The following is a 24,485-nucleotide window of genomic DNA, read 5'->3' on the forward strand; positions in this document are numbered from 1 at the left end:
TATCACCCAAGGATCAAATTATTTGAGGTCGATTGCAAGGATCATGCCTAGCTAAGGACCCTCTTGCAATATCCATGTGGGAGCCTTAGACCATGCATGCAAGCTCCTTGCACTTTTGCCCATATGGGATAAAACCAGCATATATTTTAGATTATGAGATGGGATTACGATAATCTAGTCTGGCTTCCTGTACAACACAGGCCATGGGACTTCCCAGAATTCATTCCTGTTTGATCCCAAGCACTGTGCCCTTTGCAGTATTACCCCCATTTGTGTTTACCCTTGTCTGTCTCACCAGAGCAGGCTGAGACCCTCCATGGGGCAGAAGACTCCTGTCCAATGAGACAAACACATAGCTTCCATCTGGGTCTGTGAGCTGCGACACCCTGGACAGTTAAACCTCCTTCCATCCCACTGGGATCCATGGGAGATCTCCTACACCTGCTCCTAACCCCGCTGCCGTGTTCCCTTTCAGATGACTCCAGGAACTTCTCCGTCCAAGTGCGCCAGGTGGAGGACTACCCAGTAGACATCTACTACCTGATGGACCTGTCCAATTCCATGAAGGACGATCTCCACAACATCCAGAGCCTGGGCACCAAGCTAGCCACTGAGATGCGCAAGCTGACCAGCAACCTGCGGATCGGCTTCGGGGCCTTTGTGGACAAGCCCATCTCGCCGTACATGTACATCTCCCCGCAAGAAGCCATCGACAACCCGTGCTACGAGTAAGTCACAGCCCAGAGGAAGCAGCAGCCATGGTGGCCTGAGCCAACCCCCACTGGAGTCAATGGGAGTCTTTGCATTGACTTCAAATGGGCATTGAGGTCATAGGTGCACAAAGCCAATTGGCTTTATGGCACAAGAATGTCAGTGGGAGACATTCCAGCAGAGCCTCAGCTGGTGTGAATCAAGGGAGCTTCGCTGATTCATGCCTGCAGAGGATCTGGCCCATTGTGTCTAATAGTTGCAGAGAGGGAACTAGGGCTCCTGGGAAGTGCTGGGAGAAGCTTTTTGAGCAAAAATTTTATCAACAGAAAACGCAGATTGGGGTTGACTGAAATACTTCAAGACTTTGTGGCAAATTCGGCAAGTTATTTCAGTCGGGGGGGTGAATTCTGAAAAAATCTAAAGGTTTTTGTTTCGAATTTTATTTCAATTTTATTTTAAAAAAGAAACACACACAAACCAAACAAAACTTTTCGTTCAAGCTGAACTGAAATTTTGTCAGCATTTTTGGTTCACCGAAACCCTTTTTTCTTTTTATTTGGTTCTGCCACTGAACCGAAAAGTCAGCCATACACACAGTTCAGCTCCTGGGTTCTGCTGCTCCCTTGCTGTGGGACCATGGGCAAAAGGTTACATCTTTCTGGCCCTCATGTCCCCGTCTGCAAAAGGAGGAGGATAAAACACTTCAATGTCATTTTTCACCTATAGATTGTCAAGCACCCTTACAGGAGTAAGCTGCCGTTTTATAGAACAGTATTTGTTGTGACGTATTGTTTTCGTCTAGAAACGTCTAGTGATCACAGCCAAGATGCGGCTCTCTTGTGCCTGGCACTATGCAAACCCACACAGTGAGTCACTAACAGCTGTAGGAACAGAATCCAGGAGTCCTGACTCCCGAGCCAGTGCTCTATCCACTCTTCCAAATTGCCAACCTCAGAGGGTTATTGAAGTGTTGATGTGTGGCCTAGTGGATGGAGTACTGCACTGACACTCCGAAAACCGGGACTCTATTTTGGGCCCTGCCTTCCCCTCCCTGTGCCTCAGTTTCCCATCTCTAAAAAGGTGGTAATAATACTGAACTCCTTTGTAAAATACTTGGAGCTCTACTGATGAAAAGTACTAGATAAGAGTCAATTATTATTATTACTGGTCAAGCAGCACAACAGGATAAAGTTTGAAATAGCAGTTTTTGGACACTTTTCAATGATGTCTTCTTGGAAAAGCTAGCTCTACAGCCCACAAGAGGAGATGCTGGTCTTGGCTTCGTCTTAAGTAGCATACAGGAGCTGACTCAAGAAGTGACAGCAGCTGAGGCGCTAAGTAAGAGAGACCGCAAGATAATTAACACAAGAACAAGGGGACAGTTAGCGAAATGAGAAGAGGAGAAATTTAAGACAGGAAAAAGGACGTTTTCACCTTATGTGTTAATAGACTGTGGAACTCTCTGCCACAGGAAGTTGTGGAGGCCAAGAACCTAACAAGACTGAACAAGGGACTGGATATTCATATGGATAACAAGAAGATCCAGAGTTGTTGTAATTAACAACCACCAACATTTTGGAAGGGATATTAGATCTCGTGATTCAAGGCTGAAGCAAATCTATATTGCGGCCCAAGATGACACCTAATGTAGGGAAGAGATTATCCCGCATCTGCTACTTTACAGTTCTTACCACTTCCTCTGAAGCATTTGGCTCTGGCCACTGTGGAAGGATCCTGGGCTAGATAGACTTTGGATCTGATCCAGCCTGGCTAAAAAAGAGTAAAGTGTCATTACTATTTATTAGAGTTATGTAACTTAGGTATAAGAAATTCACTGTTTCTCCAATTTCCTACTGGAAAAATATATGGCAGGGGGGACGGGGAGGTTTGTCTGATTTTCTTTTTTAAATGACAGAAGATTTAAAAAGAAGATGAAGGTTTAGTGTCACGAAGCCTGCAGTGATTTATTTATTTTTTAAATGTTACGGCCAATGGGTGTTTAAAAACCTACAGGGATGGGCCCATGTCTCTGGCGTTGTGTTACACCATGGCGATCCTGGTGTTTTAGATCCCCCGAAGGGAGCTGCATGCACTCAATGGGGAGTTGATGCCGAACGTGCAGATGGTGTGTGCCAGATTTTCCAAAATTTTCAGGCCCAGCTTTTCAAGCACTCTCCACCCACAAAGGAGGCCTGATTCTCAGACGAGCTCAGCTGTTGTTTTTCTCTTCAGGTTCTTATATCCGTGTCCATCGCCGTGGTATCTGAGCATCTTCCAGAGGTTATTAAGCTATGTGACTGGCATCTGTCAGTCACTGGATCTTTCTCCTTTCCTCTACCAAGGGGGATTTTTCTGTGTAAATTAAATACATCACAAGTGCTGTGTTTATATTCACAAAGGCAGAGTGTGCCTTCCACTCAGAGCGCAGCGCAATTAGGTTTGGTCCCAAGATCCTGCAGGAGTTTCCTCCACAGCCTTGTGCCAGCTGCCCTGCTCGATTGCTCTGTGTCCCCAGGGGGGGTCTCTAACACCCTGCTGTTCCCCTATTGCTAAAGGGGAGCAGTCCCAGCTAGCTGGGAGAAGCGTCCCAGTATGGAATGGAGGGGGGAATACAGAATTGGTTGAAAATCACCGTACCAGTAAGGACACTGCAAGACGCTGTGCGTGCTAGGCAGCAAGGGCGCTGCGCTGTCCACACTCTTGACCTTCCCCTGTGTTGGGGAGCTACAGTACTCCTCTCCATGGTTGCTTCCCCGCAGGATCCACCAAACTTGCCTGCCCATGTTCGGCTACAAACACGTCCTGACGCTCACGGACGAGGTGACCCGCTTCAACGAGGAGGTGCGCAAGCAGAGTGTCTCACGGAACCGCGACGCACCCGAAGGGGGGTTCGATGCCATCATCCAAGCGACCGTCTGTGACGTAAGCACTCTGGCCCGGGGCAGAGAAGGGTCACTAGGTGGGATGCTGTAGGTTGGGCATCTCGCAGTGCGGTGAGGCCAGTGGGATATGCATCAAGAGCAGGTGTGAGGTGCAGGGGGTTGAACGCTGAACGTAGGAATTGGCAGGCTGGCTCAGAACAGAACAGTCTCTGGGACCGGTGCCAGATGCTTCAGAGGAAGGGGCATGGAATCCCAGCTTGGACCATGGAATAACCTGCCCATCAGGGGAAATTCTTCCTGACCCCAAGGCAGTCAGTGCTGCTCATGCCCTGAAGCATCAGGGTGTCCCCCTTATTAATTTGCATCCTTCCTAATCATATCCCACATTTAGGAGTAGCCCATACTTCCTTGCTGGCTTGCCCATGGGGTTGGTCACCCCTGGGAGCTCCAGCTACCAGAGCTCAGGCAGGAACAGTAACGATGGCCTCCGTGGTTGTCCAGCTGTGCTAAGGTATAGAAAAGACTGGGAACCCGCTCCTGTGTTTTGCTGCAGGAGAAGATCGGCTGGAGGAATGATGCTAGTCACCTGCTGGTCTTCACGACAGACGCCAAGACCCACATCGCTCTGGATGGGAGGCTGGCGGGGATCGTCCAGCCCAATGACGGGCAGTGCCACATTGGCAAGGATAATCTCTACTCGGCCTCGACTACACTGGTAAACGCAGGGCCCTGCCTGCGGGTGGCGGGGAGGGAAGTGGGTCCCTATGGAATATGGGAAACCTTCCTGGGTCCTCCGTGCAAACCTGGACACGGGTATGGGACGGGAGTTCCTGGGGAATTCGGCAGGCAGGTAAACAAAATAATAAGATGGGGGGGGGCTTGCGCACGAGAGCACGCGGATAGCTATGTGTAAATGCAGGAGTGTGTGTGTGTAGTTGTGTGTACACATGTGGATGTTCATGGTCCATGTGTGTGCACCTCTGTAAGACAGTAAAGGGAGGATGTGTGCTGATTGCAGGGCTCCCCCAGCCATGTCCCGGGGGAACAGCCTGTGGGATTGGGAAATCCCTACCCGCATGGGACGGCAGAAAGAGGAGGTGCAGGCTGCTGAGGGCAGACAGAGCTCCCACCTCCACACAGGCCTCCGGGGCAGGGAGGGAAGTACAAGCCGGGCCGGCAGGGCCTGGTGAGACGTGTTGTGCGGTGGGGCTGGGGGGGATTAGATGTCTCAGCAGCTGATGCGCCTGTGGAAGGACCAGCCCCCAAGGCCTGACAACTCGTTTCTCCCTCCAGGACTATCCCTCGCTGGGCCTGATGACTGAGAAACTCTCCCAGAAAAACATCAACTTGATCTTTGCCGTGACGGAGACCGTGGTTGGCCTCTACAAGGTGACTGCTCCGTGCTGGCGTCCTGGATGCCCCGCCCACAGCCTAGGAAGCTCCGCCCCCAATGGCAGCTCCCTCCCCTCCCCAGCACCTGAAGAGCTCAGCACACCCAGGGCCACCCCACAGGACAGCTGGAGCTGTAAGCCGACCCTCTAGGACATTTGCAGGCAGCCCCCAGGGCCAGGCTGCCTAGAGCCACCCATGGCTGATGAAAGCAGACACTGCGTCTGCCCACAATCTGCTCCCAAGTGGCTAGAAACCCTTTCGCAACCCTTCCCGGGCCTTTAGTGACCCTCAGCTCTCCGGTCTCAGGTTTTATGGCCTGGCCAGTCACCCAGCAAGGCAGCAGCTGAGCCGGGAACAGAGCCCGGCTTTCCTGGCTCCCAGGCCAGAGCTCTGGCCATGGCCTCACACGGCCTGTGTTTGCAAACACGAGGTTTGACCCACCCCTGCCCCGGTGCACAGCTTTGAGCCACATGGCAATTGCCGTCTTGATGCCCCAGGAGAGCAGCGATGCTCTATAAAACTAGTGATCTGAGCTTTGTGCCAGGCCTTGGTACTGAAGCCCTGGCATGCCACGGTCGCCCTGGGCATCGCCCTCTTGCCCTTCCCTAGCGCATCTGGGATGCTGTGTGTTTTCTTGCCAGAACTACAGCGAGCTGATTCCCGGCACCACTGTGGGGACCCTGTCCAGAGACTCCAGCAACGTCCTGCAGCTCATTCTGGAGTCCTATGGGGTGAGTGTGAGCACCGGGGACTCCATGGCCCACGGCGCCTTGGCAAACCCACGGCAGCCTAGGGCATCTCCCAGGGCCGCTGCCTGCAGCAGTTTTGGGGGGTTCCTACTGGGGTCTCCTCACTTGGGAGGAGCCCCGTGTCAGAAGCAGAGCAAAATGGGGGGTGCTTCCACAGGAACTCAGCCCTTAAAGAGGCACCTGCACTTTGGCAACCCCGTCTCACCCCCCGAGCTCCCCGGATCCAGCTGTGAACATCTGCCTTAGTGATGCAAAGAGGAAGTGAGGTCATTCCATTTCCCACCTTGTCCCCTTCCCCTTGGCAGCTGTCTCTCCCCCTCCTCCTGGCAGACAGGCCGGCCCTCTGGTTGATGTCTCGGCAGCAGAGCAAGGACCTTTGGCTAGCAAGCCTTTCCCCAAGTGCACCCCGGGGACATGCGCTGAGCTCGCTGCTCTAGGAGAGCCTCCCTCTCTCCCTAGCAGGTCACCGGTTCCGATCCAGCCCAGGACGGTAGCTGAGAAAAGTTGTCACCATGTGACAGCTTCTTGGTGACTCCTGAGAGATGGAGCTGGCTGGCCCTCTCTGCGTCTCCACAGGCCTGCATCTAACTGCGCTGGGCACTGGGGAGAGCTCCCCACTCCCTGGGCTCGGCTGCCTCCTCTCGATGCCCTTTCCTAAATCCGGGGCGTGCGCTGTTCCTCCCTCCCTCCAGAAAATCCGCTCCAAGGTAGAGCTGGAGGTGCGAGACCTGCCTGAGGAGCTGTCCCTCTCCTTCAACGCCACCTGCCTCAACGACGAGGTCATTCAGGGACTCAAGTCCTGCGTGGGACTCAAGATAGGAGACACGGTGAGTCTTGCCAGCTGGCAGCCTGCTGGGAGGGAGATCATAGAGTCATAGAAGATCAGGGTTGGAAGGGACCTCAGGAGGTATCTAGTCCAACCCCCTGCTCAAAGCAGGACCAATCCCCAACTAAATCATCCAAGTCAGGGCTTTGTCAGGAGCCGGCCCAGCACTCTGGGATCATCCCACGCCCCAGCCCTGGACGCGTTCCCCAGCCTCTGCCCCTGCGGAAGAAGGTCACAGGCTTGTAATGTCTTCCATGGCAGGGCTCTGCTGGGACGAATACAAAAGGGGATGCTACACTGAGCCTGTGGTTCTCTCCGAATGGCTCGCTGCCAGCCTGTGCTGCCCCATGTCACCAGGCAGCGTCGGGTCAAACATGCCTGGAAGGGACTGGCGGCTCTGGGTCTCAGGCCTTGCAGCCAGGTGGCCCCTGCTGTGCTGGGAGCAGCCCTGCCTCAATCGAACCCCGGCGCTTCCCTCCCCAGGTGAGCTTCAGCATCGAGGCCAAGGTGCGGGGCTGCCCCCAGCAGCGGCAGAAATCCTTCACTATCAAGCCCGTGGGCTTCAAGGACAGCCTGACGGTGGTGGTGAACTTCGACTGCGACTGTGCCTGCCAGCAGCACGCCGAGCCCGACAGCCCCGCCTGCAACCAGGGCAACGGCACCTTCGAGTGCGGCGTCTGCCGCTGCTACCAGGGCCGGCTGGGCTCCCGCTGCGAGTGCTCCGAGGAGGAGTACAGCCCCGCGCAGCAGGACAACTGCAGCCCCGGTGCGGGGCAGCCCCTGTGCAGCCAGCGGGGCGAGTGCCTCTGCGGCCAGTGCGTCTGCCACACCAGCGACTTCGGCAAGGTGACCGGCAAGTACTGCGAGTGCGACGACTTCTCCTGCGTCCGCTTCAAGGGCGAGATGTGCTCGGGTGAGTGGCGCCATCCCAGCACCAGCCCCCTGGCCCTGGCCTGCTGAGGGGAGCTCGGAGGGGTGGGGAGTTCCCTCGGCTGTGCTCTCCCCGTCCGTATTAGCACCGAGCCGGTGCTGGGCCTAAGATGCCGGGAGTCATCCAAGATCCGACGGCAGCTCCCCTAAGGAAAAGGGGGGCTCACTCTGATTGGACTCCAGCTTGTGTCATTCCACACGGACTGCCTAAAATTCCAGGTGCAGTTGGATGCAGGGTGTCTATTGTTGTACAGAGCTGTGTAGCAGCTGCCAGGTCCCACCCCAGAGGTGGCTGCATTTCAGTGGCTTAACCTGAGCAGATGGCAGGAGGATGGCAGGCCTGAGGAGACCCCTTGCAGCAGGGCAGGCTGGCCCCAGTCGCCTTGCTCCCCCTTCTTGAGCCAGCTGGGTTAACACCACATCTGTTTATTTCCCTTGGAGCTTCTCACGGAAGCAGCCAAGCAAAGCTGAGCAGAGTTCACAGAGGGAGTAGGCAGACAGCCTGACTCAGAACAGCATGTCCCGAAAGGGGGCCAGCGAGCCCCTGCCCAGCTCCCCTCTGCGCAGGCTCCCTAAACGCTGGGAGATGCACACACAGCTTACTCCAGAAAGAGCCCCCGCCCAGCGAGAGGAGCCTTGGCCCATTCCATCAGCAGGTTCAAACCCATGACATCCCCAGGGGGCCCAGGTGGCAGGAGAGGGGGCAGCCACTTGACCCAGCAGCACTCAGGGAAATCCCCAGATCCCCCAAGAGGCTTTACCCCTTCCCAGGCACCGGGCCCTAGGGCGCAGACCTTGGGGGTTCCCATAAGGTCCCTGGGGACTGGTCTGTGTCTGAACCACCTTGCGTGGGGGAGACAGTGCCTCAGGAGAGCTGGCTCTGCCCCTTCCCAGCCCAGTGTTTGCCCACCCCCCTTGCTGAACTGAGCCCCCCCCGAGGTGGATTCCCCACTGGGCTCCTGTCCCTAGCACACCCAGCACCTCTGTTGCTTTCTGCTCTGACCACAGCATTGCCTAACCCCCCCCTCCCTTCCGGGCCTCCTTATCCGCAGTTATTGCAGTGCAGGTGGGAGGAGCAGGCCTGTTTTTCCCTAGTGAGCCCTCCAGATCTTCCAGGGCAATGGGAGAGTGTCCCGGTGACTCACAGCAATAAGTGTGCTCAGCTGGAAGGACTGGCTCCCCGCCCCGCCCACTGTATTCACTCTGGGCCAGTTCGTCACACTCTTCCCTGCTTGTTGTGCAATGCAATGGCTCCGGATGTTTGGCCTGAGACAGGGGGCCAAGCTGGTTATCAGAGACAGGGGGCCAAGCTGGTTATCAGGACGATGACAAATTGATGACACCCAACAAACAAACAAGCCATGGGGAGGAAGGAGGTGAGTGGGCGGTTTATCACCCAGACAGGGGTCTGTCATTCCGGGGGAGAGGGTAGCAGTGTAAAAGCCCCATAGTGGGCGGGGGGGCAGCCTATGGAGGGCCTGCTCTTAGTCACACTGCTGTGAATCTGGAGTCAATCCGGAGTCACTCTAGTAGGGGCCGAGAAGTTAATGAGATCAGCTGAAAGGCTCATGGGTGGGGCTGGTCTGTATCTCACACTGCTCCACCTTCCCCACTCTCTTGGTGCTTGTTGTGAAATTAAAATGGGGGCGAGAGGAAAGTTTATACCGACGTCCCTCTCTCGGATGCCTTGTGCCAGCTCCCAGGCACCTGTCGGGCTACGTCTGCACCCCCGCAGCTTAACCGTCCTCCCTCCTTCCTGACCCACAGGACCCACTGCTCTTCCAGCCTGGGGCTCCCTGCATATAGCTCTCCTGACACCTTTCTGGCCAGTTTTCCTGACTCATCCCTAGTTTCCCATTATCTAAAAAGTGACACATTCAGTCTGTCCAGCAGCGACGCTGCACCCGGGGCTGAGCAGAAACTGCAGCCCTGGACAGTTTTCCCAAGGAAAGCCTAACTGAGGGGCTGCGGTCCTGCTCCCAACCGCAGCAACCAGCAGAATTTCCCAGGGTTCCAATGAGGGCCGGGGCCGGGGGGGCTTGTGCTGGCTTTGCTGTGGATCCAGCACTCCAGCTAGGTTTGCTGGGATCTTTGGGGCCAGAACCCAACCCCATGAGCCACACAGCCCCAGGCTTGGAGAGGATTTGAACCTGGGTCTCCATTTTGCAGCACGAGTCCCAGTTCAGAGAACCTGGGTCTGTTTCCGGAGCAGCCCTACCCAAGGAGAGGCCCTAGGACTTAGGGGTCAGGGGAGGAAATGAGCAAGAGTCAAGATTTCCAACCAAGTGTCTCTTTCGCTTTCGAGGCTCATTCCAAACTGACAGAGAAAACCCCCGTGGCCCAAACTCAGTGCTCCCTGACCGCTGCCTCTCGCCATCCCAGGGGGACCAGACTGGGGCAGAGTCCCAAGCAGCTTTGCAATGAGCTGCAGAGTTCAGATCCCAGTGGGGTGGTTTGTTTTACAAAGGGCCAGGCTAACAGATGCATCGCAACGTTAGGGGGCGTCAACAGGTGTGGCTGCCCAAGTCAGGACTAGCATGGGGTGCTGCAGGCCAGGGTAAGGTGGCAAAGCTGCTGGGGGGGAAACCTAGGTGGGGGCCTGCAGTCACTCCTGACGCCCTTGCGTTGGCCCGCAGGCCACGGGCAGTGCAGCTGTGGGGACTGCCTGTGCGACTCGGACTGGATGGGGGACTACTGCAACTGCACCACCCGCACCGACACCTGCATGTCCGGCAACGGTCTGGTGTGCAGCGGGCACGGCCTCTGCCAGTGCGGGAAATGCGAGTGCACCCAGGCCGGCTCCTACGGGGACACCTGCGAGAAGTGCCCTACCTGCCCTGATGCTTGCACCATCAAGAAGTGAGTGGGGCTGGGGGCAGAGTGTGTAATTCCTGGCCTGGGGAACACTGCTGCTGACAGGCAGGGCAGGGCCCGAGGCGGCACCCAACTCAGACAAGCTCATCACACCCACGCCTGGCGGTGCTCGCTGGGGTTCTGGGCTGCAGGCATCTCAGCAGGTGGACCTGGCGTGGGCTCAGGGCATGGGTCCCGGTGGCACCGCAATGGGAAGCGTCTGCCCCAGAAGAAGGCTGAGCTCTAGACTTTGTGGGATGCTGTGGCTGCAGTCTGGGGCGGGGAGGAGGCAGGTTTGTGAGACCCTGATGCCAAAAGGCAGCTAATCTTCCAGCGTGAAATCAGGGTGGATGCAGGGCAAAGGGTCGCTCCTCTGTGGGAGAGTCAGAATCAGGGTCCCCCTCCCTGGGATCCCTGCGGGAAGCCTCCATGCACTCAGGGGCTTGGCAGGAGGCAGGGTCAAGACCAGTGGCCGTGTCAGGGGCCAGGCCCCATCAGGGAGCACAGGGGATCCCCACTGGGAATGGAGGTGCTGGGAAGCAGGGACATAGGATAGGGGAACAATGTGAAGCAGATGGGGGGGACCCTTCTCCCCTCCCCTTCTCCATTTGGCAGAGCTGCTTCAGGGATCCTGCGGGAGCCCCCAGCTGTGAGTCTGATTTTTGAGCCCCAAACCCAAAGGCTTCCCAGGGAGCCCTGGAGCTGACTGTAGCATCCACTGATGTTCCTGTCCTTTGTCACTTTTCTCCTCCTCCTCAGGGAGTGCGTGGAGTGTAAGAAGTTTGAGAGGGGGACCCTGACAGAGCAGCAAACCTGCAGCCGCACCTGCCGGGATGAGATCCAGGAAGTGCAGGAACTCGGTGAGCAAGGGAGGAGCTGGGCTGTCAGCCGGAGTCTTGGACGCCTGGCAGGGCAGTGGATCATCAGCGTTTGTCACCGCAAGTGCTGGGGAGGGAGGCAACATACAGCAGATGTAAACTGCTGGAGGCTGGCAACAAGATCTCTGGGAGCCAGAGCTTTCCCTTTGAGTCAGAGCCAGGAAACCGGAGCCAGAATCCAAACCGATGCTCCAGGCAGAGGCCACCCGCTGCAGGGCCTGCAAGACGAGACGCTAAAGGCTGCTTGTTCCTGGGGGGACTCACTGGGGCTGTATAAAGATGCCCCGCACAGTGAGGTACAAATGCATGCCAGCTGGTTGGTAAGCCTGCAGGCAGGCGAGCTGAACTGGGCACGCTAGCGAACGTTCGACGCACCTGACCTCCACTCGGCCACCTGCCTAATGCAGCCGGAGCTCAGCATCCTGCCTGCTGAGCATCATCCCCGCCCCCTCCCCTCCCAGCGTGCCCAGCCCCAGCCTCCTTTCCCTGGGCGCTGGCCAGGAAAGCGAATACAGAGCTGGGGCCCCATCCCACTCCCTTTGAGCTCTGTGGGAGGTGGGCCCTGCCATCCGTAAGAGCAGCATCAGGACATGGTGGGTGCCCCTTGGGATTTCACACCTTGCTTGGACACACCCAGCCAGCGCCGGGATCCTGGTGCCCATGCAGCAGCGGTCGCTCTGAGCAGCGGGTCCGGGGCTCTCGGTAATAACCCCAGTGCTGAGGTGCGGCTTGGGGATCTCAAGGCAGGGTTCAGCTCCTGTTTTAGCCTGGGCCCTGGCCCAACATAGGCTTGACTTTCTTCCTCGTTTAGACAAAGCCTCCGGGGGAACTCACAGGCCTGGCCTCAGCTTCACTGTCTGTCCAGCTAGGCAGCATATGTTAACCCCACCCGGGGCGCACGGTTTGGGCTGACGGCCTCTCCTTCGCCCCCCGCAGGTGACACTGGTAAAGACGCGGTGAACTGCACCTACAAGGATGAGAACGACTGTGTGGTGCGGTTCCAGTATTATGAGGACTCCAGCGGGAAATCCATCCTTTATGTCGAGGAGCCAGGTGAGACAGGGAGCGAGCGATAGCCCAGGAGGGTTAGCCCCCGGGCTGGCCCTGCCACTGGGAGCGGAGATACGCAGCCAGGCGTCCCTGAGGAGCCCAGCTTCTGGATGGGATCTCTGCAGGGCAGGTCAGCTGCCCTTGGCTCTGTCCAGCCTGGACAGCTGCTTCCTCTCCGTGGGGGGTGTCTAGCCTGTGATCACAGGGCGGGACTGCAGCCTGAGCTGACCGAGTTTGAATCCCGCTAGCAGTGAAGCTGCGCCAGCTGCAGAGCCCTGGGTGCTGGGCGGGTTTGTACAGCTCCGGACCCAAGCTGCTTTCATGCCCTGTGATCACAGGCTGGACATGCCCTAGGAGTAGACAGCAGCTTGGCCAAGGATAATAGGCAGGGTGTGAATTTCAGCCCAGGCCTATTCCATACGGTGGTGGGAGGTTTATGGCACACTGCAGGGACAGGACCTGAGCTGCTGGGGTGTAGGTTTCATGCTCCCCTTTCTTCCTTGAACCCATCCCCCTGCCATTCACTGTCTCTAGAGAAGCACCCAGTGCAGCCAGTGGGAATTCACCCAGGAATTGGGGAGGAGTTGGCATCCGGTGCCCCGGTGGCTGCTCCGTTGGTTGTCCAGCTCTTCTGGGGGCTCCTCTCCCCGCCTGCTGCCCTCTCCCCCTTTTGGTTAATTCTCTGTCCTGCATCTGCCTTTTATCCTAATCCACTTCTGAGACACCCCCCCTTCACCCTTGGCCAGGAGACACAGGTCCCTGGCTCATGACAGAATTGGAGACAGGCCCAGATCCAGCCCACTGGCCAAGATCTGAATTCAGGATGCCACCAACAAACTGGCGATCGGCCCCAATGGGTTCTCCAGGGAGGTGGGGTCCAGCACACATGGGGGCTGCACAGGAAGTCACCCCATGGCTGGGTGATGTGGATTTAATTTCTAAAGGCAACAGGCATTCTAATGAATAAAGCAAGAGCCAGGGGGTCAGGACAGCTCGGTTCTAGTCTTATTTATATGACAGTAGTGCCTAACAGAGGGGGTGTGTGTCTGTGTTTATACCCCTCCGAGGGAAGTGCCAGAACATGTTGTTTCCCAATGCTAACTATGAGCGTACTCAGAGTCCTAATGCTGCTGGGCGTTGTTGGGAAATCTCAGGGACTAGCACCAACCAATTAGCCCACATTGCATGCCAGCATCTGCCCCGTGGGTGGCAAATAGCCTTTCCTTGCCCTGGGGCTACAGGCCCTTCTGTTCTCGGATGCTTCCCTGGCTGTTTTCTGAGGCTGAATATGATGAACTGAAACGATTCTGCCTCGTGTTTGGCAGCCCCGGCTCAGGAGCGGCTTTGGGCCAAAGTAGCTGGAGCCCAGGTGGACTCTGGTCTCCGTCACACAGTTGTGAGCTTCCACGCTTCACGCTGCCGGGAGAGCGAGACCCATCCCCTTGCGTTCAGAAAATGCAACCGAAACATGAGGAACAGAACAAAGAACCTCTGTGGACACGATCCATTTCCTCCTCCAGGCCCTATTCATACAGACTGGCTCCAGGTCCGGCAGCTTCCCCAGATGTCCGGGGCGGGTGGAAAGCCTCGGCACCTCTCAGGCTTTGGTCCCCCTTGGGGTCTGCTGCGGCCTCTCTCTGCCAGTGCGACCAGCCCCTGGGGGATACCTGGCTGACCGGCCTTAGGCCAAGAGAATGGCATGGTAGGAGCAGGCCGGAGCACCCTGCACTGGGGGAGCAGACAGGCTGAGCCTCTGCATGTTAGACTAGCCGCGGGGGCTGCCCGAATGTACACCAGGGAGCAGGATTTAAAGCCGCCGTTTGCCTGTCCTGGCTGGTGCGGCTCGGACGCGGGGCCTGGCCGTCTGAGAGGTCTGAGTGAGAACCTGACTAGATTGTTCCTTATTGTTTCACGCCATTCAGCACAGAGACTTCCTGTCTCCATCTCCCTGTGCTTTGCTCAGCACGTCCCTGCAGCCAGCGTGGGCTGCAGAGACCAGACGTCCCCTCTGCACGGCCCTGCCTGGTCTCCACAGCTCAGTACTATGGGCGCACGTCGGGGAGCCGAGCTCGGGAGAGACCTCGCCCTGTCCAGAGAACGCCTGGGGCTCCCTAGCTTTGCAGTGACCCCTCTGCACTGCAGCGTAATCTGGGGGAGCCTCAGGGCTCTTTCGGCCCCAGCCTGGGCATGGACAGAGGCATGTCCCCTGTACAGAAGGGGTATAACACCAGGTCCCACGCAGATCCGCAAGCAGGAGGCAGCCACTGCCCTGGCGCATCCCATTGTAGGGGGCCACCAGCAACCCCAAGCTTTTCCCCGAAGGCTTTGAAAAGCAGCCGCCAGCTGTAATTACAGTCAGGCTGCCGAGGGCTGGGCTGGGCCCGGCAGACAGGAGGGCAAGGGTGGCTCAGGTTTGTTTGGGTTGCGTGTTGTGTCAGAGCCTGGGGAGCGGGTGTGTCCCCTCCTCCGTCAGACACGGACACGCCCAGAGGTGTTAGCAGATGCCACAGGGCACATAGCCAGCCAGCTCAGCGCAGGGGAGGGGTGCGGAGGAGGGAGCTTCAGACAGATCGAAGCACGAGCAAAGCCGCAAGAACTGCGGCCCGTCAGTGGGTGCTAGAGGCCAGCTACTCTGCTCCCAGCCCCGGAGCCCTGGATTTGCCCATCAGATGTGTGGAGGAAAGCAGGTTAACGAGAGGGGACCAGCTGGCTTGAGGACAGGGGAGGTCCCAGCCCGATGTACGACCTGGCCCCTGTTCTGAGAGCATCAGGGCACCTCCCAGTCTGTATCACGGTCGCCCTCCCAGCACCCCGGGAGCCAGGGCACGGATCCCCGTTACAGTCAGGGCAGGGAGGCTCAGGGACCTGCAGGTCTGTCCCCGCTGCCACATGCCGCGTTCCTTGCATTTCTAGCTGCGTGATGTGAAGCCAGCATACGACACTTGACTGGGAATATCTGCCCTTTGAAGGCGGTGTCCTCCTCTCCCCCCTCCGCCCTGGTAGACCCTAGCATAGAGAGCCCTGCCCCTGGCCCTGCCGACACGTTGGCTGGGGCGTTCAAAGGAGCCAAAGGGAGCGAGGGTGCATTGCAGGGGGATTTGGGTGCTCAGGCCCCTTTGAAAACCTCACCTGTCGGCCCAAGAATAACGCAGTGGGGATGCTCATGTGCTTCAGTGCAGGAGGCTCTGGCCCTGTGCGTGGGCGAGCGATGCGGCCCTCTAGTAGCACAGGATAAGAGACCTGCTACTGCTGCTGGCCGAAGGCGTTCTTCTGTTGCTTAGCTGCGTGGAGGAGCTGCAGGATATGCACTGGGTTAAGCAGGCAATGGCCGAGCACTAATTCCCTCCTTCCCTTGCCAGACTGTCCCAAGGGGCCAGACGTCCTGATGGTTCTGCTCGTGGTGGCAGGAGCCATCCTGCTCATCGGCCTGGCCGCCCTGTTCATCTGGAAGCTCCTGATCACCGTCCACGACCGGCGGGAGTTCGCTAGGTTCGAGGAAGAGAGGGCACGGGCGAAATGGGACACGGTAAGAGTCGGGTGGGCAGCCTGCTCCTCTCCCTCCGTCACGGTGTGTTGGGGTGACTGTGCTCGGCTGCTGTGCCCTGCCCCCCTCTGTCAGATGCCCTGGGTGTCTGGGCCTGGCGGGTCAGAGGGGACCGGGGTAGGTCCTGAGAAGCCAGGAGATGCTCTGCAGGAAGGGTGCTGGGAGGGGAAGATCAAGAGCCTTGGGGAGGGAGAGCCCAAGTCTGGCTACAGGGCACTGCCCTCCGGACACATGCCAGTCAGCAGGGCTGCACGTGTGCAGGAGAGAATGTCCCAGTGGCCTCCCCCGTCCCCTGAGCACTCGTCCCCAGCACGTCCTTTTGACTCACTCTCCTCCTGCTTTTCCATCCCTGCGAGCGGCCCACCACGGCTGGAAAGGCTGAGACACATGGAGTGCGGGGAATTCAGCACCAAAGGGGGAGGGGGGGCGGCTGGGTCTGTGGAAGGTTTCCCCACCCCCCTTGTCCCCCCACTGCATGGTTCGAGGCAGCACTGCACCTTTCCAGGGGCCCCCGGCAGGGCATGAGCGTCTGATGACATTCTTAGGCCCCGTTCTTTGAAATGCAGCGGTGCTGATAACAATGACACTGTCCTCCTTGGCTAGAGCCAGACACTGGGCAAAACTCACTGCACACAGCGCTGACCTGCTAGCCCAGCCCCGGGCTCCCCACACCCAGCTCTACCGGTGCCCCTCACTCCCGACCCACAGCCCCCTGCTACCCCAGCCCCGGGCTCCCCACACCCAGCTCTGCCAGCCTGCAGTGCCAGTGCCCCTCAGTCCTGGCGTGCAGCCCTTGATCCCTTCCAGGCCGACACAGCCCTGTTTGAACAGGGTGGCGAAGTGGAGAAATGTCCCTGAGGGCGAGGCTTCGGCATTCTCTTTGGCTGACCCCTAGGGAGGATTTGAACTGGTGGAGAGAGGCTGCTGCAGTCTGGGCCCCTGTCTGTTGGCACACAGGCACTAGAATGAGACATCAGAGAGTGAGAGGGAACCTGTGTCCTCCTCTCCATTTGAAATTACCCAGCCCCTTTCTTACCAGTGCTTGGGACCAGGGGGCTGAGGTTATGGGTCAGATTTCCAACCGAGCGCAGCGCCCGGGTAGGCAGAGATATTGCCCAGGGTTCTGCACACAAATCTGGCTGTGTCAGGATGGGAGCAGATGGTGCTGAGCCCATCTGGAAATCAGGCCCCAGCCGGGCACGCTCAGAACGGACCCTAACTCTGCTCCCCGAAATTCTTCAATTACCCAGCATGCTCTAGCAGTGAGGGCACTGGAGTGGGACCCTGGAGACCAGGGTTCTAGTCCCAGCTCTGCTACTGACCCGCTCTGTGTCCTGGGGCAAATGGCTCTGTGCCTCAGTTTCCCCATTTATAAAGGAGAGATGATGCTATTTACCTTCCCTTGGTGCTTTGCGGCCTGCTGGTGAGCAGGGCTGTGTGGCGTGACGTCCGTTGTGTTTCTGTTACAGGCCAACAACCCCTTATACAAAGGCGCCACCTCCACCTTCACTAACATCACATACCGCGGGAATTCGTAAGGAGGCCCGCCTTCCCCGGCGCCGGCCCTGGGATCCGCTCCAGTGCTGGAGCATTTCATGGTTACAGAAGAGCCGGTGTGGGTGTGTCTGTATAATTTAATGATGATCCCTCAGGCTGGGGCCAAGGACTTGGCGTCTGTGTCACTTCACTGTATCACAGGGCTGGGCCTCTCCAGCCACGCCACTGTCCCATCGTTACCTCGGCGTGCCCAGGGGAGGCCTGCCCTTCTGCACATGGAACAAGGAGAAGTCGGCCTCGCCACGGCGTGCGTGCGGGCCGACCCGCAGGGACTGGGAGCTCCGTTCGAGATGGGAGTGTTCGTGGCTGAGTCTGATGGAGGATGGACGAGAACAGCGCGGCCTCAGCCCATCTCCCTGCCTTTCTCCAGCCCGGAAGGAAAAGCTCTGAATGGCCTTCTTCCCCATGCGGGGCACGTCCTGCACACGACTAGCCCAGCCTGGGTGCAGGACCCGCCTCCCCGACTGGGCAGTGCTGCTCCCCTCCTGGCCCACTAGCAGAAAGCGCTGCCCTGGAGGGACGCCGGACCTGCTCCCACAGTGGGCCACTGGCCCAGTGCTCTTTGCAGTCACAGGCTCTTGACTCTGGTCTGGCTGCTTCCTAGGAAGGTAGAAACCATGCAACCCCCACGAAGGCCCTGGCCAGGCCGTGCGCTGCTTCCTCGCCCCGCACCGCCTCACGTTTGTACACAAAGCAGATGATTGTAGCATCCACTCTGCCAGTGCCCCAGCGGCTCCCTGACCCCGGGGGCAGGTTGGCTGCGTGCTGGGCCGAGGCCCCTGTGTCAGTTCTCACCCGTGACACAGGGGAACACAACGGGGTGTGACACCAGCTCTCCCCGGACCTGCCCCACCCCAGCCTAGATCCACCAGGGTTTCCAACCCACAGCAAGCAGCCAACAGACCTGGTGTGTCACACAGGGCCACTCAGGTCCCCACCACCCCGTGCCTCGGTTTCCCCCTCTGTACCATGATGCTGATGCTCCTTTGCAATCAAGCGCTGGGAAGTGCTAGATAGTGGTAATGCAAAGAAACGAATAAGGGGCACTCCAGCCACTAGCGTGGGGCCAAATTCCCCCCAGGTGTCACTGCAAGGAAGTGGGACACTGGGGAATTGGCCTCTGGGACACAACCTCTTATCTCTCTCTCTGGAACAGCAGCCAAAGATTGGGGGGACCTTCCTGCTGAGGGGCTAGCGTAAGAGACGCGGGCTCAGGGCTCCCAGGTTCTCCTCCTGCTTCAGCCACTAGCTCCCTGCATGACTTTGGCTGTGCCATGCCAGGCCTCAGTTTCCCCATCTGCCAAAAATGGGTCTCCTGGCCCGTACCTACCTCCCTGGTGGCTTGCGAGGCTTTGTGAGTGAATGTTAAAGTGCTTTGAGATCCTCAGCTGAGCAATGTTCCAGCCAGGATACGTGAGATTGTCACTCCCACCAGTGGTTTTGTGGGGCAAGGGAAGGGGGAACGTCGTCAGCTTTCCAAGCCCGAGCTAGGGAGCAAATTCCCCTCCTTGCAGGACAGCGGCCAAGGCCTGTTTTTGGGTCGTGCCTGGAACCCGCGCTGCCCACGAGTTCTTGGTGGCTACTCTGCAGATCAAGCAGCAGCAGAGTCAGACACGCTGCCCCCTGCCCTGGATGGGCACCAGCACTGCCCCCTCCTGCCAGGGCAAGGAGCTACCCCACAGCTCTTCCCTCCTGAGCGGCTGCAACCCAGGTGCCCAGAGCCTGCAGCACAGGGCAGGGATGGCTGGCACCCATGCCCAGCTCCACTTTAGCTACTGTCTGCTCCCTTTGGCATCTAGACTACGTCAACCCAGGATAGTCGCGAGGTGCCCCCTGACCTCCCAGACGCACCTGCAGGGGCATGGGGGTGGAGCTCTGATGCCAGCTGGCTGCCCCTTTGAGAACAAGGGTAAGATCCCAAGGGCTGGGGAGAGGAGGGGAGTTTGGGTCTGTCTCCTACATGGCGCGAACTCCAGAACTGATCACAAACGAGCCCAGGGCGCAACTGAGATCAGCCCAACCTCAGACTTTACATACAGCACCGAATAAAAAAGTTTTGCACTATCAAGGGCTTCCAAGCGTGTCTGGTCTTTGGCTGCAGGCTGTGGGGGCAGTGCCCGGCGACAGCGGTAATGGCTGGTATCTCCTGCGGGTGGCTGCTGACAGTTTCAGCAAATTGGAAAGTGGGAGGGGAATGGGTTTGCATTAGAATCATAGAATCATAGAATATCAGGGTTGGAAGGGACCTCAGGAGGTCATCTAGTTCAACCCCCTGCTCAGAGCAGGACCGATCCCCAATTAAATCATCCCAGCCAGGGCTTTGTCAAGCCTGACCTTAAAAACTTCTAAGGAAGGAGATTTCACCACCTCCCTAGGTAACACATTCCAGTGTTTCACCACCCTCCTAGTGAAAAAGTTTTTCCTAATATCCAACGTAAATCTCCCCCACTGCAACTTGAGACCATTACTCCTTGTTCTGTCATCTGCTACCACTGAGAACAGTCTAGAGCCATCCTCTTTGGAACCCCCTTTCAGGTAGTTGAAAGCAGCTATCAAATCCCCCCTCATTCTTCTCTTCCGCAGACTAAACATCCCCAGTTCCCTCAGCCTCTCCTCATAACTCATGTGTTCCAGTCCCCTAATCATTTTTGTTGCCCTCCACTGGACTCTTTCCAATTTTTCCACATCCTTCTTGTAGTGTGGGGCCCAAAACTGGACACAGTACTCCAGATGAGGCCTCATTAATGTTGAATAGAGGGGAACGATCACATCCCTCAATCTGCTGGCAATGCCCCTACTTATACATCCCAAAATGCTATTGGCCTTCTTGGCAACAAGGGCACACTGCTGACTCATATCCAGCTTCTTGTCCACTGTCACCCCTAGGTCCTTTTCTGCAGAACTGCTGCTGAGCCATTCAGTCCCTAGTCTGTAGCGGTACATTGGATTCTTCCGTCCTAAGTGCAGGACTCTGCACTTATCCTTGTTGAACCTCATCAGATTTCTTTTGGCCCAATCCTCTAATTTGTCTAGGTCCCTCTGTATCCTATCCCTACCCTCCAGCATATCTACCTCTCCTCCCAGTTTAGTGTCATCTGCAAACTTGCTGAGGGTGCAATCCACACCATCCTCCAGATCATTTATGAAGATATTGAACAAAACCGGCCCCAGGACCGACCCTTGGGGCACTCCACTTGATAGCGGCTGCCAACTAGACATGGAGCCATTGATCACTACCCGTTGAGCCCGACAATCTAGCCAGTTTTCTATCCACCTTATAGTCCATTCATCCAGCCCATACTTCTTCAACTTGTTGGCAAGAATACTGTGGGAGACTGTGTCAAAAGCTTTGCTAAAGTCAAGGAACAACATGTCCACTGCTTTCCCCTCATCCACAGAGCCAGTTATCTCGTCATAGAAGGCAATTAGATTAGTCAGGCATGACTTGCCCTTGGTGAATCCATGCTGACTGTTCCTGATCACTTTCCTCTCCCCTAAGTGCTTCAGAATTGATTCCTTGAGGACCTGCTCCATGATTTTTCCAGGGACTGAGGTGAGGCTGACTGATGCACAAGATGATTTTGTTTCGACCAAATCAAAACAACTGGGGCCATTTTTAATTATTTTTTTTTAAATTAATTTAAAGGAAATTTGGAACTGAAAAATTGGGGTTTGGTTTGTTTGTTTTTGTCAGAGCCCTGATGCACTCTGCTTCCTGCAGCCGCTTGCCTCTTTATTAGTGGCTGGGGAAGCCCCAGTCAGAGATCAGGCTCTGTCTGAACCCAGGCCGGATGAACGAAAAGCCCCAGGGTGCAAAGAGAAGGGAAGCACAAGGTGGGAGGGGATTCACCTGCTCCTTCCATGCCAGGCTGCAGCTGGCTTCTGGCCCCTCTAACAAGTGCGACTCCAGGTTCAAATGCTCTAAACTTTGGGGCAGATCCACACCGCGATGGTCAGCCCCTGCTCTGGCCTTCAGGAACTGGTATCTCGACTGAACGTTATAGGCCAGAACTATGGGGACATCTAGTGGCCACTTAGGGCCATGCTGGGCAGGTTTTAAGACTGCAGTTTGGAAAGCCTGCTGCTCGATTGGGGAGATCTGCAACCCTCCCTCTCCTTTCCTGCACGAGTAATGCCGGCGTTAACAATGTTGACGTTTAAAAGCTAAGATTCTGGAGGATAAACAGCAGCAGCTGCCGAGAGGGGCCCCCAGGCTGCACCGCCGGGTGCCAGACCAAGCCAAGCTCTGGCAATGAGGGTCTGGCTGAACCCAAATTGACCCTGGGTTTCTCTGCAACAAGCAGCCTGTGATGGAGAGGATGTGGAGCGCAGAGAAGAGTGAAACAGGGGTAGATGTTGAGACAACGTTATGTATTGAGTTTCCCTTCTTGCACTATCCCAGGATTCTGCCTTCTCAGGCCTGGGCAGAAAACCACAGAGTTAAACCGCAGGGCAATTGTCTGAACACCCCGAGCGTAGGCCTTAACAGTCCCCAGTCGGCTTCAGAAAGAGTCCTGCACAGGGACTTAGGACACAAACACACAATATACACAGAGTATGTCGTGAATCGCATTTGGAATCCTTCCAGAGCCCTGTTAAACAACAGCTACCGGGCAGGGAATCTACTGGTCTTTACACAGCCTGCCTCGCTGTGTTACTCTGACCAATCTCTGTGCAAAGTTTCAGCATAACATTTCCCCAGCTCTGCTTTAGCAAACCAATTCCCCTGGGCTCTTCTGTTGGAGGTGAGTTCCCAGTCTCCATGTGGGGCCATGCCAGGAGGCGGGTGTCACTGGGACCTTTCAGAGCCGGGAAGAGGGGCAGCCTCTCTCTGGTTTTTCCAAACACTGCAGAGGCTTGTCAGTAAATCAGCCAGCCAGGGGACCCCCAAAGTGAGCAGCATCCCAGCCAGGGGATTAACAGCTTACTGGTCTCCTCAGTTGCTGGTGAAACAAACCTGTAGTCTGTGTCAAAGCAGTACAGGGACTAGGACTCACACTATGCAGTATGTCAATCAGCCATTGGGTCCACAGGTGCTCTCTTTAACAGTTACAGTTATAACTTCTCCACCCAAGGATCTGCTGGGCCACTCCCTGATAGCAAATGTGTGGAACATGCAAGACTGCTTACCCTCAATGAACACTGCACAGCTTCGGAAACATAGTCCATGTAGCAGAATGGTCATGATAGGGTTACCCTCCCCTTTCCCCTTAGCTCCTGTTTGCTCAGTGGGAGTTTCCCATTCAGACATACACACTCGGTTGGGCTGCGGTTAAAGAAAGCAGCCAGTGCCCAGCCTGCAGTCCTGTGAGTGGATTTCTCTTTGGTGAGCTGCCTGGTCCCTTTACAAAACTGGCACTAAGGAAAAACCTGAGAATTGCAACAGCTGGAGGCGGTTCACGCAGAGAATGAGGAGCGGCAGCAATCTAGCTAGAGATTGGGCCGCTATTGTTTTGCAAATGAGACTTTAGATAAGGAAAATTGTGCTCTGATTGTCCTTAGGGGCCATGGCAGTAAAACCTGAGGCATGTGTCACCCCCTCACAAACCAGAAGATAACAGGTTAGAAGTGGTGCAAAGCGTCTTGCATGCCACAGCCAAGCATTCCTTGTGTGTGGCCTGTCTCAGATCAGGGTGGAGCTGTGAAATGCCCTCCAGGGTGTGCTGCCAGGGAGATTAGCTGGGGCTCTGCACAATGAGAGAAGTCAGGCCCCAGTGTTGGCGAAAGGAAATTGAACCCAGCTCCAGGCAATGTAGAATTAGCAACATGGAAGCAGCAGTGAGACCCTGCCACAATTTGCAGGGATAATAACACTGACTTGAGCAACCAGCTGCAGGGGACTGGTGGTGCTCCCCAGGGGTGTTTCCGCTGTGGAGGACTTTCTTCTGCAGCCGTTTGTACGTTCCCAGTGGCCCAGTGTCATAAACGCCCCCAAGACTTAGCCAGAAAAGGCAGCAGTGACTATGAAACAGCATCTCACGGCCAGGAGGGGAGAGCCCAAAGGAGCAGAGGCCAGGGAAGAAAGCAGAGAGCATTTTGGCTGGCGCGGGGGCGGCCCTGCATACCGTCTGCAGGGGAAGAGAGTGGGACCTTGTGAAATGCCACCAGCAGAGTTCAATAATCTGCCAGTGCCCATAGAAGTAGCTACAGAGCCTTCAGCCGCTGTGATCAGTGGGCATGTGGCTTGCTGGCGTCACAGCTGTTGTTTTGACTGGCGGGGGACGGGTAATCAGGATTCTGGGCCAGCTGGGAGTCCTGTGTGTTCACAGAAGGGGGCCGAGGGAATAGCCAGGAGGCCAGAGTGGGACAGGGACACCCACCCATCCACAGATGATGAGCCCTTGTCCTTGTCCCACAAAGGAGAGCTGTCCCTTTCAACGCTTTCTGGGCACCACCCAGGTCCTTTTGTTGGCGTGTTACCGGGGGCCTCCCGCCTCGCTCCTCGTGCGGGGATGGATCTGCCACATACCTCATTGCCTGCTGGAGGAGACTGAGTGGGGAGCTGCTGAGCCAGGAAGCATTCGCCATGATCGCCCTGGCAGCTCCAGGCCGGATCCGAGCCCCACTCCGGCTGCTTTGGGGCACCCTGGCCATGCAAAGCTGGCCAGCTTCCAGACGTCTCAACAGGAATGACACACAAGGCTCTGCTCTAGCACCCAGCCCGGCCCTTGGCGTATGGGGTGTTTTGGGGTGAGCATGGGGACGAGGGGGAGTGGCCACAACTTCCAACAGATCTTGTCTGTTGGAAAGGCCCCTGGGGGCCATGGTGTAGCTAGGACAGCCCTGAAGCTGCACTCCATTGCTCCCAGGCTCCGGCCAGCGAGAAGAAGGCAGAGCCCTAGAGCCCTGCTGGATACAACCTGGCCCTGGCCCCTCCAGCTTCTCTCTGTCACCTGGCACACTGTGACATCAGGCCGGAACAGTGACATCAGGGAGCCAGGAGCGAGCTCGGGGCTGCACGTTCATCTCCTTCACACTCACGAGGGGCATGGACTGGGAATGTTACAAGGCTCCTCTGTACCCTGCCCTGGTCCAGAGCCCCCAGGGTCCCTGCACGGAGCGAAAGCTGATGTCCTTTTCATGATCTTGTGGCAGGTGAGTAGGCCTTGGGGC

The 24,485-nt window shown here is 56.9% G+C and overlaps 1 protein-coding gene across 2 annotated transcripts in view; it reads left to right on the forward strand.

The window, feature by feature from the left end:
* ITGB3 (integrin subunit beta 3) overlaps nucleotides 1-19,440 on the forward strand; it is a 43,167-nt gene extending 23,727 nt beyond the window's left edge. For both annotated transcript variants that reach the window (XM_073325556.1, XM_073325557.1), the window contains exons 4-15: nucleotides 476-728; nucleotides 3,471-3,633; nucleotides 4,147-4,308; nucleotides 4,887-4,982; nucleotides 5,627-5,716; nucleotides 6,427-6,561; nucleotides 7,044-7,473; nucleotides 10,127-10,349; nucleotides 11,103-11,203; nucleotides 12,158-12,274; nucleotides 15,631-15,797; nucleotides 17,285-19,440. In XM_073325556.1, coding sequence (XP_073181657.1) covers nucleotides 476-728; nucleotides 3,471-3,633; nucleotides 4,147-4,308; nucleotides 4,887-4,982; nucleotides 5,627-5,716; nucleotides 6,427-6,561; nucleotides 7,044-7,473; nucleotides 10,127-10,349; nucleotides 11,103-11,203; nucleotides 12,158-12,274; nucleotides 15,631-15,797; nucleotides 17,285-17,353 — 2,006 coding nt within the window. In that variant the 3' untranslated portion in view covers nucleotides 17,354-19,440. The remainder of the gene's footprint in view (nucleotides 1-475; nucleotides 729-3,470; nucleotides 3,634-4,146; nucleotides 4,309-4,886; nucleotides 4,983-5,626; nucleotides 5,717-6,426; nucleotides 6,562-7,043; nucleotides 7,474-10,126; nucleotides 10,350-11,102; nucleotides 11,204-12,157; nucleotides 12,275-15,630; nucleotides 15,798-17,284) is intronic.
* Nucleotides 19,441-24,485: the final 5,045 nt, after the last annotated feature.

Source organism: Lepidochelys kempii, chromosome 27, assembly GCF_965140265.1.
Source record: "Lepidochelys kempii isolate rLepKem1 chromosome 27, rLepKem1.hap2, whole genome shotgun sequence".
Lineage (NCBI taxonomy): Eukaryota > Metazoa > Chordata > Testudines > Cheloniidae > Lepidochelys > Lepidochelys kempii.